The sequence below is a fragment of the Labrus bergylta genome, chromosome 18, assembly GCF_963930695.1.
Source record: "Labrus bergylta chromosome 18, fLabBer1.1, whole genome shotgun sequence".
Taxonomy (NCBI): Eukaryota; Metazoa; Chordata; class Actinopteri; order Labriformes; family Labridae; genus Labrus; species Labrus bergylta.
Window position 1 is genome coordinate 9502163 of NC_089212.1, and position 16988 is coordinate 9519150.

Below are 16988 nucleotides of genomic sequence, written 5' to 3' on the forward strand. Positions count from 1 at the left end.
GAGGTAGAGCCTTCAGTTATCAGGCCTGCTCTTGGTACCTACAGTCTCTAAATGTACTATGGTAGGTAGAGCCTTCAGTTATCAGGCCTGCTCGTGGTACCTACAGTCTCTAAATGTACTATGGGAGGTAGAGCCGTCAGTTATCAGACCTGCTCGTGGTACGGTCAAACAAATATGACCCGATGTCAATACAGATTTATGTTTCAACGGGTGAAGCATCCCTTGAACGGACATCTGGTGACACAAACAGGAAGTCCTGTCGACTCGAGCGTCCACACGGACTAAAGGCTGTCTTTCAGAGGATGACACAACTGAACTCAGACAGCTAACATAAAGTACACAGGTGTGGGAAAATATAGTTACACATAAATATACAAATAATTCATGTTGTGAAAGTTTTATCATAGATTTTATTAAGAACTTAAAACATTCTGCTGCTGGAAACTTTAGACTGTGCATTAAAATCAGTCAGAAACATCAACATTATTTACATTCATTATTAATCTACATAATCATTTAATTAGTCACAATTTCAATAATTACACCAGAACCTCAAGACTTTAAGAAATTCTACATCAGTTAGCAAGCTAACAGTTTCTACCTGCAACCAGTCTCTTTGCTAAGCTAGGCTAACGTGTCATTATCAGTTCTAATTAACAATGAGAGGTCAGTGTTTAAGTGGCTCAGTTTCACAAAGTTTCATGTGTCTTTTTCCTAGTGTACGTACAAACTGCACACACACTGCTGTTATGTGTTATTGTGTATTATCAGAGTTCTCTCAGTTCCGCTACGTCTCCACCCGCTTGCTGCTGCTATCAGTCATGTCTCCACCCGCTTCCTGCTGTTATCATTCATGTCTCCACCCACCCGCTATCATTCATGTCTCCACCCGCCTGCTGCTGTTATCATTCATGTCTCCACCCGCCTGCTATCATTCATGTCTCCACCCGCCTGCTGCTGTTATAATTCATGTCTCCACCCGCCTGCTATCATTCATGTCTCCACCCGCCTGCTGCTGTTATCATTCATGTCTCCACCGGCCCTCTGCTGTTATCATTCATATCTCCACCCGCCTGCTGCTGTCCACTCACACTAAACTAATTTCCCCTCTGATCAGCTGAGCTAAGAGATTTGGTCCAATCAGGTGAAAGTAGGAGAAATACTGTGATTGGTCAGACATTGATGACCACATCATCCTCTTCATCTTTCTCCTCCTCCTGTAAAGTGTCCATAGACTCCCTTCTCCTCCCCCTCTCGTCCTGCTCCTCCTCGGGGGGGCCACAGGGGGGGGCAATGATGTATCTGTAGTCTCCCCCTCCTATGGCGAGCGCGGCCCCTGACCCCAGCATCATCCAGTCCTCCTCTTTCTCCTCCTCCCTGTGCTGCCAGGCCTCATTCCAGCTTGGAGCTCCTGCTGCCGTCAGATCCTCCCTGACTCCTCCTCCTACTCCTACTCCTACTCCTACTCCTCCTCCTCCTCCTCCTCCTCCCCCCCCCCCCCCCTGGTTCCCCCTCGTCCCCCTCCAGATTCACATACAGCAGAGGTTCCTTTAGTGGATGGGCGGGGCACAGGCTGAGCCACAGCGCCTCCAGCTGGTCGACTAAATGTTTGAAACTGGGACGACATTTAGGGACGGGACTCCAGCAGCTGTGCATGATGTCATATCTGACAGAAACACCAGCAAAGAAGAAAAACATGTTAAAACGTGTTATCAGAGGCCCTTTTCAGAAAGAAGGTTATGTGCTAACATTGAGTCTGTTACCCCTGTAATGAGGGTAACTATTAGTTTTATATTTAGTAAAGGGAGGTCAGTGTTTCCCACAGGATTTCATGAGACTATGGGTGGGGGAAACTGAACCCTATAGGGGGGTCTGGGGGCATGCACCAATTTATCAGTTAGATGCATCAATTTTGTGCAAAATTAAGAGGTTAAATGTATGAAAAACTTTGTTCTCTTCTAACAATTTTGTACTCTTGTAGTGCATAAATTGTCAAAACATAAAATCCAATGCCCATGGAAGTTAAATGGCTTTAGGCTTGGCCCATTGAGACCCTCAAGCTGGCATACTTTTCCTACTCCTCTTTCAGATATGATTATCACTCCTCTCCAGCCTCTTGTCCACATTTGGATCATTCCTCCACAACATGCTTCCATTTGATGACGTCATACAATTTGCTGCGCAAAAGCACATTTTATTAATTAATTGTAATGTTCAGTATTATAAATATTTAGAGTATTAATAGCAGCTCAAACGATTTAAGAACATTTCAAAATCAAAACATTCAGACGTGGTTTATGACCAGTTTTTAGCAGGGAAGGTGACGTGCAGACGCACAGACAGAGGACCTCAGCGCACACTGAGCAGTTTTAACTATTATTAACAACTAGTTATGCAGCTTTGTCTGACAGGGTGATCAAATGTCTTTGATTGTGTTGAAAAGCTCTGAGCGGCTGAGTTGTAACACTCTGCAGGAGGTAAACAAAGTAACGGACCGTTTTAGGTAATGGACAAACAATCACACATTCTGGTGTGGGCTACTGCAGCCACACATCACATTTAACGGGTTAAACTGTACTTTAAATGTTCTTATAAATGTTTTTATAGCCTAGTTGATAATAATTCCCTGACACTAGCGGGGCAAATTAGACTATGGCGGGCCGCCACAGTGTAGTCTAATGGGAAACACTGGAGGTCATCCGAACTCGAAAAAGAGCGGTAGGGTTAGGGGATGTGTGGTGTAAAAGCATTTTGAGTGCAACACAACAATCTGTGATTATCTAGTGTTACGACGTCATCACATATGTACAGAATCTCTCTCTACGCTCTGAGGTGAAGGTGAGGTCATAGGTAGAAGCAGTGTGTATTGGTGACCTCTGTGTTCAGGTATAGTTGATGTGGTTGTGTATTGTTTGTGTATGAATGTGTGTGTAGTGTGTATTTGCTCACATGTCATCCCTGCAGTGTGGAGGTTTCTTCAGTCTCTCTCCTTTGATCAAGAACTCGTAGATCTCAGAGTTTTCTACGCCAGGGTACGGAGTCTGACCCCGGGTCATCACCTCCCACATCGTCACGCCAAACGCCCACTAACACGCACACACAGACAGACGCACAAACAGGGAGACAAACACACAAACCAGCTTGATTGACTAGCTTCTTAAACGTTCACCAATACAGTGTGTAGTGCGTGTTTGTGTGTGTGTTCATACCACGTCGCTCTGTGTGGTGTAGACGTTGTCACTCAGACTCTCCAGAGCGATCCACTTCACAGGAAGCTTAGAGACTGATCCCTGTCTGTAATAATCTCCACTGTAGATCTTTTTAGAGAGACCAAAGTCTGCAACACACACCGTCATGTTCTCATCCAGCCTACACACACACACACACACACACACACACAGACAGACAGAAGGACGGGTTAGCTGTTTCTGTATTTTACAGTTTTAAATAAACTTTTGGGTGTGTTTCTGACGGTCGGCTGGTTGCTGGACTCACATGCAGTTTCTGGCAGCGAGGTCTCTGTGGATGATGTTCCTGCTGCTCAGATACTCCATCCCCCGAGAGATGTCCAACATAAAGCGCAGCAGAGTCTGCAAGGACAGGTCCTGAAACACACAGAGGCAGGGTCACAACTTCAATGATTTGTTCTGGATGGAGTATAAAGGAAACTGGTTACGTACTAACGTTATCTTTAGAGTATGACATTCTTTAGACATTTTTACGGGTATGAAAGTGTTTGTGTGTATTGATGAGATGTGCTTGGCTTGTGTGTGTTTAAATATTTTATATTTTATATGCTGCAGCTGGATTTCTGCAACAGAGTTTCTTTGTATAACATGACATTAAAGATCTATGAGTCTATCTGCTAAAAACTTCATATTCACATACAACCATAGTGTAAATGTTTAAATATCAAATGTGGTAAAAACGTAAACGTTTACATATCGATGTGGAATAAACGTAAATGTTTACATATAGCTGTGGAATAAACGTAAACGTTTACATATCGATGTGGAATAAACGTAAATGTTTACATATAGCTGTGGTAAAAACGTAAACGTTTAAATATCAATGTGGAATAAACGTGAACATTTACATATTGATGTGGAATAAACGTAAACGTTTACATATCAATGTGGAATAAATGTAAATGTTTAAATATCAATGTGGACTAAACATAAATGTTTACATATCAATGTGGAATAAACGTAAACGTTTACATATCAATGTGGAATAAACTTAAACGTTTACATATCAATGTGGAATAAACGTAAATGTTTACATATAGATGTGGTATAAACGTCAATGTTTACATACGAACGGACTCTCTCCCAGTCTGGACAGCAGCAGGAACGTGTGCAGGTCTCCGTGCTTCATGAACGGAAGAACCACCATCGGGATTGGAAGCCGCTGGCCGGGACGCCGGTGAAGACTCACTCCTATTGGAGATGAGGAGCTGTCAATCAAACCAAATGTGTTTGTGTGTGTGTGTTTGTTTGTGTGTTACCGATGAGCTGGATGACGTTGACGTGGTGAAAGTCCTTCATGTAGGCTGCCTCCTTCAGACACTGCTCGATGTCACCTGACGAAGTGATGTCAGCTGCACACACGAAAACACAGACACACACAGAGACATACACAAACAGACACGCACAGAGAGAGACGCAGACATACACACACACACAAGAGACACACACACATACAGACAGAGAGACACACACAGACACACACACACACAGACAGAGAGACACACACATATACAGAGACACACACACAGACAGGAGGTTTAAAATGATTTGATTATGATTTACAGATTTGTGATTGTTCACATCAACACCCTAACCCTCTTTACTGACACTGTGATTCTTTTTCACTGCACGAGTTAATAGGAACACAAACTTGATGACATCAAGTTTGTGTGCTTCCTGTTTCCACATCAATATCACACTCACATTTCAGTACTTTGACTGCCACTTTCTGGACAGAAGAGTCCTCTGCCTTCAGGAACGCCTCCCGCACTGACCCGAACTCACCTGGACAGGTACACACACACACACACGCACACACACAAGAGCATCAGCATCACAGGTCGTACCACTCTGAAACCTCCACAGGGAGGTGTACAGGAGCATCACAAGTCAAAGCCCCTCAGCTGGACCCTCAAAATGTGAGTGGGAAGTTCTTCCTCCCCAAGTCACTCCCCCTCCCAAACAGCTGTTTCCTGTCAGGCCAGAGACCAACATGCTTACAGCTTTACCTCCCCCCCAGCTACAGGATCAGCCATTTCCCGTCGAGCCATGGAACAACATGCCAACACCTTGCCAAGTGTAGATTTCTCTGATTCGGCAGAAACAGCTCTTAAACCACCTGATGTTAATGACGGTCTGCGTGGTGTGTCTGTGTGTGTGTCACACACCTGTGAGTGTGAACATGCATTACCTTTTCCCAGCATGTGTCCCAGAGACAGCAGCCTCTCAGGGATCAACACGTCCTGCAGTTTGTTTTTCAGCTCGTCGTTTATACCCAGACTGTCCACTGGAGGGAGACACACACACACACACACACACACACACACACACACACACACACACACACACACACACACACACACACACACACACACACACACACACACACACACACACACACACACACACACACACACACACACACACACACACACACACACACACACACACACACACACACACACACACACAGCAATTAATCCTCCTTTCTTCTCAGATCCTACATTTCCCATAATGCCTCTCTCTCTCTGTGGCAGCTGTGAGTCCACAGTGATGGTATTTACTGTAAGACTGATCAGACTGTACTTACAGTCCCTCATGGTTTGTTGTCATCCTGTAAGACAGACACCCTGATTGGCTGAGAGCTGACAGGTAAATACAGGCAGGTGTGTTTGATGTAAACACACTGGTGAAGGACAAGCGGACAAACTGCTGATAACACTTTAAAACTTTAACACATTTGTTCTTCTTTCTGTCTGAACTGCAGCCAATCACAGATCTGGGCCTCCACAACCAACCTGTGATTGGTCCAGGCCGCACATAACAATAACACACGCGCACACGCGCACACACAAACACACAGTGTGACTCACGTGTGGACTCTGGGATTTCTGAACAGTTTCTGTTGAAAGATCTCGCCGCCGTGAATGAAACTGAACTCTCAGAACCTGGAGACTTAAAGACAGAGCTACAAAAAGAGAGAGAGAGACAGATACAGAGAGAGAGACAGGTGCAGAGAGAGAGACAGGCAGGTACAGAGAGAGAGAGACAGGTGCAGAGAGAGAGTGAGACGGAGAGAGAGAGAGACAGACAGGTACAGAGAAAGAGACAGGCAGGTACAAAAGAGAGACAGGTGCATAGAGAGAGACAGGCAAGTGCAGAGAGAGAGACAGGTACAGAGAGAGAGACAGGCAGGTGCAGAGAGAGAGACGGGTACAGAGACAGACAGGTGCAGAGAAAGAGACAGGTACAAAGAGAGAGACGGGTACAGAGAGAGATGGTGCAGAGAAAGAGACAGGTACAAAGAGAGAGACGGGTACAGAGAGAGAGACAGGCAGGTGCAGAGAGAGAGACGGGTACAGAGACAGACAGGTGCAGAGAAAGAGACAGGTACAAAGAGAGAGGGTGCAGAGAAAGAGACAGGTACAAAGAGAGAGACGGTGCAGAGAAAGAGACAGGTACAAAGAGACAGACGGGTACAGAGAAAGAGACGGATACAGAGAGAGAGACAGGTGCAGAGAAAGAGACAGGTACAAAGAGAGAGACGGGTACAGAGAGAGACAGGTGCAGAGAAAGAGACAGGTACAAAGAGAGAGACGGGTACAGAGAGAGATGGTGCAGAGAAAGAGACAGGTACAAAGAGAGAGACAGGTGCAGAGAAAGAGACAGGTACAAAGAGAGAGACGGTGCAGAGAAAGAGACAGGTACAGAGAGAGAGACAGGCAGGTACAGAGAGAGAGACAGATGCAGAGAGAGACAGGTGTAGAGAGAGAGACAGGTGTAGAGAGCGAGACAGGTGCAGAGAGGGAGAGGGTTAAATTTAGTTTGATGTGATGAACTTCTCTTTGATCTTTAGTTTTAAATTCTGGTTATTTTTACCCAAACTGCGTCTCTTTTTCACGGCGCTGAGCGAGGATGGTCAACAGGAGGCCAACCATGGATGCCACCAGGAGGCCGAGTAGGAGACCCACCCACATGTGGCTTCGCTGGACCTGGACCTGGACTGAGTGACCAAATGGAGCCAATCAGATCAATTGTAAGAAAACATCAGTCACTGATATAATAACGTGTTTATATTTGTTACAAAGCTGTGTTATAAACATGTGATAAATGTCTGATAAACATGTGTTGATGTGTCATTAACATTTAATTAACGTGTCATTACTGTGTCATTTACATGTCATTAACGTGTCATCATGTCATTACTGTGTCATTAACATGTCATTAACGTGTCATCATGTCATTACTGTGTCATTAACATGTCATTAATGTGTCATCATGTCATTACTGTGTCATTAACATGTCATTAACGGGTCATCATGTCATTACTGTGTCATTAACATGTCATTAACGTGTCATTAGCATGTTATTAATGTGTCATTAACATGTCATTAGCATGTTATTAACGTGTCATTAACGTGTCATTAACATGTGATCAGGTATTTTTACCTGAGGAAGGCAGCACCAAAACAGGACGGCCCCATGGTCCACAACCCACGGAGGTGCAGGCTGACACCTGGAAGGAGGAGTTAAAGAAGCGACCTCCTCCTGATAGTTGAGCTGAATTCTCCTTAAACAGCAGAGGCTCCTACATGCAGGATTAAGAGAGGAGGAGGAGTCAGAGAAGAGGAGGAGGAGGAGGAGGAGGAGTAGAGAAGGAGAAGGAGAGAGGAGGGGGAGGAGGAGGAGGAGAAAAGGAGAAGGATAAGAGGAGGAGGAGGAGGGTAGGAGTCAGAGAGGAGAAGGAGGAGGAGAGAAGGAGAAGGAGAGGAGTCAGAGAGGAGGAGTAGGAGGAGGAGTAGGAGGAGGAGGAGGAGGAGGAGGAGGAGAGAAAATGAGGCGGCAGAGAGGAGTCATACAACGATTATAAATGAGACCGCATGGCATGACGCCGTCTCACCTGTGGTTCTCCTCCCAGACTCCATTGCACCTTGTAGGCCAGCAGCCTCCCCTGTAGCTCCTCCTGCTGTAGCTCCGCCCAGCTCAGAGTCAGCTGCTCCTCTGACAGCGAGAACGTCAAGTTCCTTGGAGCCGCAGACGGAACTGTACACAGAAACATCATCAGGAGCTCCCTCATTGGCTGTTAGCTCCACCATTCACAACAATAACTAGACAATTCCTGCAGAAACTGTGAGGGTGGTTGCTGTGCTCAGGGCTAAAATTAGCCCTGAGCTAAAAGGGCTAAAATTAAGAGTTGGTGCTAAATGATGACTTTGTGAGCAAGAGGACAACGACTGAACGCGTTGACCAATAATATTTGATCCTAATTTAGTCCTTTTGACTCAAACAGATTGAGGTCAGAGTTCTGTTTGCAGCCTGCAGGAGGCGTTGCAGAGTGATTAAGGACACAAACAAAGGCTGATTGTACGGAGAGGAACACCCAGACCACAAACAGACACACACACACACACACACACACACACACACACACACACACACACACACACACACACACACACACACACACACACACACACACACACACACACACACACACACACACACACACACACACACACACACACACACACACACACACACACACACACACACACACACACACACACACACACACACACACACACACACACACACACACACACACACACACACACACACACGCTCCTTCCTTCTCCTCCTCCTCCCCTTCCTGATGCTAACTGCTAGCTGAGGCTAACAGCAAGCGATGTAAGGAAGCCTGACATAATACACACAAGTGTGGTGAACAATATGAGGTCACGATCAGGTGTCAACTGTCTGAGGAGGTGCCTCCCTCTCACCTGATTCAGGTGTCTGCAGGTGCAGCCAGGGGGAGAAAGGTGACGCCCCCACCTCGTTTACACAGGAGACCCTGACGCTGTAGTTACTGTGGCTCCTCAGACCGGACACCACAAGGAGGTGAGGAGGAACCTGCACCTCCTGCTGAGGGAGGTCCCACCTCCGGACTGAACGCCGCGACAGCTGAGGAGGGAGAAGTGGGGAGAAGAGTTTAGGTGGGGGGGAGGAGGAAGGAGAGAGCGATAGGATGGAGGAGGAGGGAGAGAATGAAAGAGGGAAGAGCAATGATGATGAAGAAACCAAACTTTAAAAAAAAAATAAGTTAGGGTTGTTTTTGATTAGTAGTTGTGTGTGTGTGCGTGTGTGTGTGTGTGTGCGTATGTGTGTGTGTGTTACCTGGATGATGCAGGTTGAAAGGTCAGAGTATCCAGTGAATCCTGGTTTCCATGACAATGTGACATTGTTGTCAACCATCCCAAGGACTTGAAGATTGACTGGCGCCAATGGCAAAACTAAGAAAGGGAGACTGATTGTTTATCTCTGCCCACAAAACCAAACACAGGTCAGAATAAGGTGTGTCGCTCATAGCATCTGAAACATTACAAGGCATTATTGCTAAGATAACATAATCATTTCAAACAATTTATTAATGCTAAGCCATAATTAGCACAAACAATGCATAAATGATAAGCTAACATTAGTATCACTAACATTTTATTAATGCAACACACTAATGCTAAGCTAACATTGATTTCATTAAAATGATGACATCATGCTTTTTTTTTACCTTTGATGTGAACACTTCCTGTTCTGGAGACTGAGATCCCCCTTGTGTTCTTAGCTTCACAATAAAACTTGACGCTGCTGTTTACACCTATAGAGAGAGAGACAGGTACAGAGAGAGGGAGAGGGAGAGGGAGAGAGAGAGAGAGAGAGACATGTACAGAGAGAGAGAGAGAGAGAGAGAGAGAAATCATAACCAAGTACAGGCTCAGTGACCACAAACTGGAAATCCACACAGGAAGACACAAAAAATCATGGCAACCAATAGAAAACAGGACATGTGGTCACTGTTGGAAAGGTGAGGTGGAGACAGAGATGCACTTTAGCCTAAAATGTAAAACATTTAATGAAACAAGAAACATTTATTTTAACAAGTTTAACCAACAACCAACCCCTCCCCCCCTTGGCAGATGGCTGTTTCGTTATGAGCCTGGATTTGCCCAAGATTTGGCTGGCTGTCACCAGCAGAGGGCGCTATATGGATTACAACAATCATCATCACATTGCAGCGTGTCTAGCTGTGACGCACGTACATGCTCCGTTACTTTCCAGCTGATTGACCATCTTGTCTTCGTTATAAATGTTTTCCACAAGTGCTTGATAACTGCATGTGAGGGATCAACGCTATAAATAATATGTATATCTATATCTGATCACTACAGCTCAAAGATAGATCTAAGAAAGATATCGGCCGATTTATCAGTATCAGATTTTTTTTCCCTCTCCAATATCAATATCAGTATTTAAAATCCAACATCAGTCAGGCCTACCCATGATGCACCTCTATTCAGGTGAATCATCATAGCAGAATATCTTATCACCTTTGACATGGAGGACTGAGGGGGACGGTCTGGGATCCCCTTCCTGAACTCCTCCTAACCACCAGACCACCTCCACAGGCTCAGGAGGGCCGACCGCCACACAAGTTAGGTTAAAGGGAGCGTTAGGGAGCGTCGCCACATCCTGTGGCTCCTCCACGAAGTGAGGGACTCCTGCAGGAGGTGAACACAGAAAGATGGTAGATTGACCCCAGAGAGGAGATCAGCCTCAGACACAACTGCTAGCATACAATACAACAACAACAACAACAACAACACAAGACAGGCAACTACAGCAACACACAGCGCTGTTCAACTAACATACAATACAACAACAATGAGGAGATGACTGAAATTAGGACATGACTGAGTAGGAGACAACTGAGAGGAGGATAGGACAGGGAGGACGGAGAGAAGGAGAGGAGAGATGAGGAGGAGAGGAATGAGTATGTGACAAGGAGGAGTTGGGTGGGGAGGAGATGACTAAGGAGGAGTTGAGGTGGAGGTGATGTGTTCAGGGTCACAGCAGAGAAGGCTGCAGGGCTGAGAGGCATTCACTGACTAATGGCAGATGGTGCTTTCAGGGTCCTCACCTTCCACTGTGATCCAGGCTCGTTCAGAAGAGAACGTCAGACCATGAAACTCAACTTCACACCAGTACTGACCGGCATCATGCTGCTGGACCGACTTCACACTGGAACAGAAACACAACATTAGAACCAGAAAAAGGAACTAAACTAGAACCGTTACAGTCTTCACTCTGAAACACCCATAACCCATTAACTCGGAACTTGGAGCTTGGAATGACGTCACAACCAAGTTAGCCAGGTTCTAGTTCCATCATCTGCACAGTACCATCACCTGTCTAATACCCTCCTAACAGGGAAGCATGGAGGCAGCAGCATGTATGAAGGTGTCGGTGCAGGGACTGGGCAACTGGTCAGGGTTCAGGGAGGGAAAGCTGAACAGAGCAAGGTACAGCGATATCCTGAATGAAAACCTGGTCCAGAGCACTCAGGACCTCAGACTGGGCTGAAGGTTTGCCTTCCAACAGGACAATGACCTTAAGCTCACAGCCAAGATAATGCAGGAGGAGTGTCTTAGGGATGACTGAGTGAATGTCCTTGAGTAGCCCAGCCAGAGTCTTGACTAAAATCCAATCGAACAGGGGCGCGCTGGTGGCGCAATGGTTAGGGCGCGCGTCCCATGTGTTGAGACTCTCATCTCGAGCGGTAGGCCCGGGTTCGCTTCCACCCGTGGCTCCTTTCCGCATGTCATTCCCCGCTCTCTCTCCCTGGTTTCCGACTCTATCCACTGTCCTATCTCTGCATTAAAGGCATGAAAAGCCCAAAAATAAATCTTTAAAAAACATCTCTGAAGGGACCTGAAAACAGCTGTCCACAGCCGGCCCCCAATCATCCAGAAAATCCACATGTCGCATCATTCCCAAGCACACTTGATGCTGTAATCATTGCCAACGGTTCTTTAACTAAGTACTGGGTAGAGGGTCTGAATACTTAACCTAACCCAGGCCATAGTGGAAATGTTTACAATATGCCCCTGTGACTGGGGACATAGTGATACCCCCCTCTGTACCGTCTTCATAAGGTAGTAACGGAGGCGTTAAAGAGGAGAGATGGGATCCGATGGGATCAGCTAAGCCAGCAAGGGAGAACAGCGCTGTTTGTGTGTGCATGTCTGACTGTGTGTGTATGTGGAGCTCCCGTTGTGCCGTGCTTCAACAACACCGAAATGCAATGTGACCTCACAGACAGGGACACCGATATTACGCTGCAGAATCAGCATGAATGTACAAAGACGTGATGATGACTGAGCTTAGTTACGGCACTTTTGAGAAAAAAGCAGTCTGAAAAGAGCTAACAACGGGCAGAGGTGCTGCTTGTCAACAGGCAAGGCAGGCAACTGCTTGGGGGCCCCATGGTTGGAAGGGACCACAATAACTTTTTGCCAAGGGCCCCATCAGCAGGGTTTACCACCAGGGTCGACAGCAGGGGTAATGCCCCACATTGATGTGTTGATTGATGTTTTGATTGATGTGTTGATTGATTGAGGTGTTGAGTAATTGATGTGTTGATTGATGTTTACATTGAGGTGTTGAATAATTGATGTTTTGATTGATGTCTTGATTTATGTTTTGATTGGTTTATGTGTTGATTGTTGTGTTGATTGATGTTTTGATTGTTGTGTTGATTGATGTTTTGATTGATGTTTTGAGTGTTGTGTTGATTGATGTTTTGATTGATGTCTTGATTGGTTTATGTGTTCATTGACTGATGTGTTGATCGATGTGCTGATTGATTGATGTGTTGATTGATGTTTTGATTGATTGATGTGTTGATGATGTGATGATTAGTTGATGTGTTGATTGATGTTTTGATTGATTGATGTGTTGATGATGTGATGATTAGTTGATGTGTTGATTGATTGATGTTTGATTGATCAATGTTTTGATTGATTGATGTGTTGATTGATTGATGTGTTGATTAATTGATGTGTTGATTGATGTTTTGATTGATTGATGTGTTGATGATGTGATGATTAGTTGATGTGTTGATTGATTGATGTTTTGATTGATCAATGTTTTGATTGATGTATCGACAGGTGTATCCGTGTACCTGTAGAAGGTCTCCCAGTGCGTCTCTCCCAGCGTGATGAACATCTGATCCGTGCTGTAAAGTTTTTCTCCATCTTTCATCCAAACGATTTCGGGCTCTGTAACACCGAGAACGGCACAGCCTAGCCGTGCAGCGTTGCCCTGAGACACTGTCTGATTGGACGGATTCTTTGTGAAGATCACACCTGCAAGAGAAGGAGGAGGAGGAGAGGGAGGGAGGAAGAGGAAGGGGAGGAGAGGAGAGGAGAGGGAGAAAGTAGGATGGGGCAGGAGAGGGAGGGAGAAGGAAGTGTCTCAGACAGATGAGCAAAAACTTTAACTGTTCCTGAATCACAACCTGAGGACCAGGACCAGCTGAGTCAGACGCGTTGAGAATAATATCCTTGATTTAAAGATCCTAATATCCATATTGTTATTGATAAATCTATTGATTCATTATTGATAAATGATGCAAAAATGCAAAATGCAGAATGTGAACAAATATGATACACAATAAGTAATAAATATTTCAGACTGCTCGTCCTCGCTGGACTCCGATGATGTCCTCTCTGTGGCTAAAAGCTGCAGCTTAGCGTCGGCCAGGGATTTTGACTAAATCAGGGCGAGAGTTTCAGTGATAACTAATATTACACTGAGTGATTATCACAAAATGATAATAATTATTATTACTGAATGAAAGAAACACAGTCTCTTGAAACACGTTTATTCAAACACATTGAAGGGTTTCTGTGTTCATGTTGCTCGCACCTTTCTCCTTCTGACAGCAGGCTAACATGATGCATAATGGGAACTATTGATGGGCTTATGACCATTGGTTGCACTTTTCACAATGCATTGTGGGATACAATGAGTGCTGAATATTAAGTGAGGAGTGGGTTCAGACATTCCTTTTCCCGTCCTCTACCTTATTCAAAGCTGCAGACTACATTACCCATAATGCATTTAAACAGCTGTTAAAAGTGTTGATTAATCATATGATACAAAGAATTTGTATTTTTCTAACTTTTCTCCCCAAATATCAACATGCTGCTGAACCGTCTGACCTCCGACCTCCTGTCTGCAGGTCCTCTAATGACATGTGAACCCTGACCTCTTATGAAGGTGACCTCATTAAACTCAAACTCCTTAACACTGTTGATTAAAAACAACTTTTCACGTGAATAATTTTTTTAAATATAAATTAAATGTCTATTTTCTTTAAAGATTATTAAAAAGATCAAAGAATAAAAAGAGTTGAATTAATAATCGAGGTAGTCTGTTAGATGATTAAATTCACTAATAACTATATAATAATGTAGCCTAATTATTGTACACATCTCTACCAATATATTTATGACCTTTTATATTAACTGAGAGTGTCACCAAAGCAGCTCGTGGATTTGAAGGTAAAATCTTTACCTGCATACCAGTTGGGATCATGTGTAACTCTGCACTTTGCCCAGTCGGAGCTGCTAAACTTCAGTGAGCCGCTCTGAACCAAACTCATTTAGAAAAGGACAAGAATTCAGAAACTCGCTGTTTTTAGACTTTTGGAACTCGGAGGAGACACCGTTCAGGACTTCGTCACGTCACACTAGTCTGTGGGTGATTCTGGCATCATTTCAGTAAATTGTAATTGACAGAGCCTTTAATGTACATATTTAATCTGCTCCCAGCAGCCTCGGAGTGAGTAGCCCTCAACAACACTCTGCTGTGAGCCGGAAAGTGGACGGGATCGTTCAGGATTTATTTCAGGTTTATGGCAGAACTTTTTTAACTTTAGCATGAAGTCATGTTCACTTGACGATGTGTCCCACATAGGGAGAGAGGTTAATGTCAATAAAAGTGACCGAAGAACAGACACAAAACTCGGATTCATCGCAGAAACTCACCGCTCTCACAGCCTCCTTCAAAGTTCTGCAGGAAAAACACGACAATCCACAGAATCCGCTTCATGCTCTCATTCTTTCTGTCCGAGGATCCAACCCCTCGGTGACTTTCACAGGGGGAGCTCGGCTCGGCTCGGTCCCCAACCCCCTCACTGAAGTCTCATTTTCAGCTTCACAAACAGTCTCCTAACTGGAGCTTACAACGCGAGAAACTCCGCAGATGTTTGGTTTGGTGGAGCGACTGGACTCTGAGTAAACTAAGGAGAAGATGAATCAAAGTTCTGAGTTTATTCTCGAAGCAGAAACACGCAGAAAGTTTGTTTCTCACACCGTAAACACTTCACCCATCGCTCCGCAGATTCCTCTGAACAAGCCCCCCCCCCCCTCCGCGCACGCACACGCACACGCACACACACACACACACACACACACACACACACACACACACACACACACACACACACACACACACACACACAGCGGAAGAGGCTTCACAATAAAAGCGCCGGCATATATGTTGTTTAAATTGTGTTAATTGTATTAAAGTAATTCATTAAAAAGTGTGTATCAGAACTTAAATATTAGCATAGTATATTCAGTTACAGTGGAGGAAATAATTATTTGATCCCCTGCTGATTTTGTAAGTTTGACCAATTACAAAGAAGTGACCGGTCTATATTTTTTATGGTACCTTTATTTTAACAAACAGAGACAGAATATCAAAAAAAAAAAAAGTCCAGAAAAAAACCTTGTATAAAGTTATAAATTAATTTGCATTTTATTGAAGGAAATAAGTATTTGATCCTCTACAAACCAGCACGAATTCTGGCTCCCACAGACCAGTTATGTGCCCGGGAGGCACTCAGATTGGTCCTGACACTTTAAGAGAGTACTTCCAATCACTGCTCGTTATGGGTAAAAAAGACACATGTCAACAGAATCAATCTCTTCCCTTCCAACCAATCCACCACCATGGGCAAGACCAAAAAACTTTCAAAGGACATCAGGGACAGGATTGTAGACCTGCACAAGGCTGGACTGGGCTACAAGACCATCAGCAAGAAGCTTGGTGAGAAGGAGAAAATTGTTGGTGCAATTATAGGAAAATGGAAGAAATATAAAATAACCATCAATCGCCCTCTGTCTGGAGCTCCATGCAAGATCTCGCCTTGTAGGGTAAGGATGATCATGAGAAGGGTGAGTGATCAGCCCAGAACTACACGGGAGGAGCTTTGTAATGATCTCAAGGCAGCTAGTACCACAGTCACCAAGAAAACCATTGGTAACACTGTGCTGTAATGGATTTAAATCCTTCAGTGCCCGCAATGTCCCCCTGCTCAAGAAGGTACATGTACAGGCCCGTCTGAAGTTTGCCAATGAACACCTAAAATTTAGGTGCCAAGCCATCTCTGAATCATTTAGGTCCTAAATGATTCAGAGATGGCTTGGGAGAAGGTGATGTGGTCAGATGAGACCAAATTCAACTCTTTGGCATAAACTCAAAGTTGTTGTGTTTGGAGGGAGAGAAATGCTAAATTCCAACCCAAGAACACCGTCCCCACCGTCAAGCATATGAGGTATAAACATTATGCTTTGGGGCTGTTTCTCTGCTAAGGGTACAGGACAACTTCACCGCATTGATGGGCCGATGGATGGGGACAAGTATCTTGAACAAGAACCTCCTTTCCTCAGCCAGAGCACTGAGGATGGGTCTTGGATGGGTCTTCCAGCATGACAACAACCCGAAACATACGGCCAAGGCAGCAAAGGAGTGGCTCAGTGGTTTTTTTTCCGGACTTTTAAAAAATATATTCTGTCTCTGTTAAAATAAAATTACCTTAAAAATTATAGACCTCTC

At 44.7% G+C, this 16988-nt stretch overlaps 1 protein-coding gene across 1 annotated transcript; it reads right to left on the minus strand.

Moving 5' to 3' along the window:
- Positions 1–387: 387 nt before the first annotated feature.
- tyro3 (TYRO3 protein tyrosine kinase) lies at positions 388–15506 on the minus strand. The gene is made up of 20 exons (XM_065966149.1): positions 15134–15506; positions 13264–13447; positions 11221–11321; positions 10631–10801; positions 9814–9900; positions 9423–9538; positions 9029–9209; positions 8149–8291; positions 7698–7836; positions 7128–7251; positions 6122–6216; positions 5440–5535; positions 4953–5033; positions 4508–4600; positions 4318–4439; positions 3496–3605; positions 3210–3369; positions 2950–3086; positions 1490–1666; positions 388–1458 (listed from the first exon to the last, which is right to left on the minus strand). The coding sequence occupies exons 1-20, from the start codon at positions 15195–15197 to the stop codon at positions 1173–1175; spliced, it is 2667 nt and encodes an 888-aa protein (XP_065822221.1). The 5' UTR covers positions 15198–15506; the 3' UTR covers positions 388–1172.
- Positions 15507–16988: the final 1482 nt, after the last annotated feature.

Excerpts from the sequence above, each read along its gene's own strand:
- tyro3 (XM_065966149.1), bottom strand. The coding sequence starts at position 15,197 with ATGAAGCGGATTCTGTGGATTGTCGTGTTTTTCCTGCAGAACTTTGAA. Across the intron at positions 10,802-11,220 it reads AGCCTGGATCACAGTGGAAG|GAGTCCCTCACTTCGTGGAG; the intron begins GTGAGGACCCTG and ends CACCTCCTGCAG. Across the intron at positions 4,601-4,952 it reads GGCAGTCAAAGTACTGAAAT|CTGACATCACTTCGTCAGGT; the intron begins GTGAGTGTGATA and ends TCGTGTGTGCAG.